The sequence below is a fragment of the Parus major genome, chromosome 3 (assembly GCF_001522545.3).
Source record: "Parus major isolate Abel chromosome 3, Parus_major1.1, whole genome shotgun sequence".
In the NCBI taxonomy this organism is placed as follows: Eukaryota; Metazoa; Chordata; class Aves; order Passeriformes; family Paridae; genus Parus; species Parus major.
Window position 1 is genome coordinate 81,234,145 of NC_031770.1, and position 3,332 is coordinate 81,237,476.

Below are 3,332 nucleotides of genomic sequence, written 5' to 3' on the forward strand. Positions count from 1 at the left end.
TCCTGAAGGTGAAAGAAGCTGTGTTCCCTTCTAGGAGCACATTCAGGCCTTTGAAATGCAATTTTCATCTTTTGAATGCATAATAGGAAAAGTGTCCCTTTGTCTTTGGTGATGTATATTTTACCTTTAGACTGCAGGCTGAGGAGTGGTCCTCTGTGGGCATTTCTTGATACCAATGTAGCTGCTAAATTTCAGCTATTCCTTTACTGTGCCCTGATTTAATAAAAGTAATGTTATATCAAGTTTCCAGGAGCAAGAGAAAGTTCAGACAAGGAGAACTTGGTAAGGGACTGTCATTTACATCAATGATCCTGGCTGATTCTGTCCTTGCTCAACCAAGAGGTACCTCCAGGAAGATTTCCCCTGATGTGTACATTTTTTAGGATTGCTTATTTTCTGCTATTGGGTGAGTTTGTGGTGGGCTGCAAGCTTGGTCTGGGATGGCATTGTTTTCCCTCTCCTTATGACTGTACTTCCCATAACACTTAGGGTCCGTGCACAAGGCACAAAGCCATCTTGTGCCAGATAGCCCAGGTGAAGGGCTGCAGTTTCCTGGACTGAATGGCTGAGATGATGTGGGAGCCATCCTTGCTGAGGAGCAGAATAACTAGGCTATGGTAATGCTAATATGATCTCACTGTTCCCAGTGACCAGGCTAGGTTGATAATTTGGGTAACATGTCCATCTTAATTTGTATGCTTATTCTTTTGCTTTTTAGAATGGCTGAAGGAAATTCCAAGCATCAGTAAGTTGTCCACACAATAATGCATTTAAATAAATGTTCTGTCTTAAGTATCAAAGTCAATCCATTGAAAGCATGGTTGCTATGGCTTCTTTCATGGATTTTGCACTTACTGTCTGTAAAACACAGTACCTATCTGTGGTCTCCACACAAGGTGTCTCCAGACTCCCAGGGAAGTGATATTCAGCAGTTCGTGAACAGACTGGGCACCCAAATCCTGTATCATGTTTTACAATGGACCCAGTGTTAAATACCTGTCCTGGAAATATAATTCTTAAGCTCATGCTATGTACTTAATTTTGTTCTGAATTTAATAGGGACCCTTGGGTATGTAGGATTGGTATTAGCAATAGACAGCCCACAGAGGGACATTGAAACAATCTGTGGAAATTGAACTGTCTCACTACCTCCCCACCCTCTTGATGCTGGGGTAGGAGTGGGATTTGTGTCCTAGAACTATTAATGAGTTGGATAAGAAATATATGTGCTTACTGGGGAGGAGTAGAGGTGCTTTTCCTATTTGTCAAAATTCAGCTCTCAGCCAGGCAAAATGGAAAGCACTCTTCTGCTGGGCCAGTAACCACTCTAAGAAAATGCTCTCTGCAGTTGTCCCATGTCAGACAGACCACTGGATATCCAGGAGTGTAAACTTCCAGGGACGCAGGAAAAAGGGACCTGACACAGTTTGGGTAATAGTAAAAGCCAGTTTGGCAGAAAGGTGTCACTTCTATCACTACTCTTGCGTTTTATCTATTTGCTTTCAAGTTATAGGTGCATAAATATTGTTGGAATAGAGATTATTACCTAGGACTCTTGGACTCTTGACTGTGTTCTGGTTTAACCCCAGGCATCAACCACACAAGTGCTCTCTCACTCCCCCATGCACTCCTGGTGTGTTGGGGAAGAGAATCAGCAAAACAGGTAAAACCCATGGGTTGTGATAAGAACAGTTTAAGACTTCAAATACAGTAAAATATAATAATATGACTAATAATAAGCATAACAACAACAACAACAACAACAATTATTTATGGAAAAGGAGAAAGAGATATAAATAAAACCCAATAGAAAAAAAGTGATGCCCCACACAATTGCTCTCCACCCATGACTGCTGCCCACCCCATTCCCAAGCACTGACCTCCCCCTCCTGGCCAATTCTCTCCAGTTTAGATTTTAGGCATGACATTCTGTGGTATGGAATATCCCCTTGGACAGTTCAGATCAGCTGTCCTTGCCTTGCTGCCTCCTGGCTTCTTGTGCACCTGCTCACTGACACAGCATGGAAAGTGAAAAGACACAATCATAGAATGGATGGGGTGAAAGGGACCTTAAAGATTGTCTTGTCCCAGCTCCCCTGCCATGGGCAGGAACACCTTTCACTAGACCAGGTTGCTTAAAGCCTCATTTAACCTGGTCTTGTTATTATTTTTTTTAACCTGAGAGTTTATTATTGCAGAAGATAAAACAAAAAATGAACTGAAATGGAAACATTTTGTTTCATTACTCAAACACAAAATTGTTGGGCTATCAGGGAAGTTACAAGAACATATTATTTCAAAATAAACTTAGAAAGTCCTAAGCATTTAGAAGTTCTAGCAGAGGTGACTTAAGAGGATTTCTTTCCATTGCAATCTTTTTTGTTTCAGTTTTTTTTCAATTTTTTCAGTTGCTGTTTGGTGTAAATAACTTTTTTCATGTATTCTGGTTTGTGAGTACAGAAGTTGCTGATGTGATGTTATGTCCAGAGACATTGGCAGTCTATCCAGATAAAATACTGCTGGACTGTGAGGCAGAAGTTGCTGCTGCTGCATTAAATGTTCTAAAGGCTGTAAGCACAGTGGTGCTTGAAGAGTTCACAGCAGAAGAATTGCTTGGCAAGGATGTAGCCTCAAAAGCAGAAGGATTACAACCAGCAGAAGTGCTCTCAAAAACATCACTTTCCAGATGATGATGCACTGGCAAGACTGGAAATCATTGTAAAGAAGAAACTGGTAGCACTGTTACTACTGCTCTTCATGAGAAAGCTTGGCAGCCCAAAGCTTGATGTTTGCAGTCCTCCAGATTCAAAAGAAGGCAAGGGTTGAGTGATTGTGTTTTTTAATTCAGATGGCACGGCTTCTTTTGTCAATGCAGTTAAAGCTTTCAACTGAGGCAGCTGATTTTTCCATTGTCCATTCTGCTGGACAGAATTTATATAGAGTTCTGAATGTTACTGTTTGCTCTGCAGTCATAATGCTCCAGATGGAACTTCTCTGGCAAGAAATCTGAGAAGCCTGAGACATTCAGCTTTTCTTTCAATGGCGAGTAAGATGAAACTATCCATTGTCCTGAAGATTCACAAATTTTCATGTCTTTCATTACACAGTTAAGAAGTCTCTTCATCTTTATAGCCATCAGCAATATTTTGACTGTTCGTAAATGCAGAAAATCTGTTCTGCAAAAAGTCCTTGACCTAGGGTAAGAACTAGTTAGCAACAATCAAAACATCAGTGTGTTATCAATATTATTCTCATACTAAATCCCAAACCACAGCACTAAATAAACTACAAAGAAAATGAACTCTATCACAGCCATAACCAGGACACTCTCA

The 3,332-nt window shown here is 40.6% G+C and overlaps 1 protein-coding gene across 1 annotated transcript; it reads right to left on the reverse strand.

Moving 5' to 3' along the window:
• Positions 1–2,317: 2,317 nt before the first annotated feature.
• Positions 2,318–3,091, reverse strand: LOC107201288 (nucleoporin NUP42-like). The gene is given in 3 exon segments (XM_033512929.1): positions 2,318–2,390; positions 2,680–2,939; positions 2,942–3,091. Coding segments are annotated over 3 exon segments (483 nt in total).
• Positions 3,092–3,332: the final 241 nt, after the last annotated feature.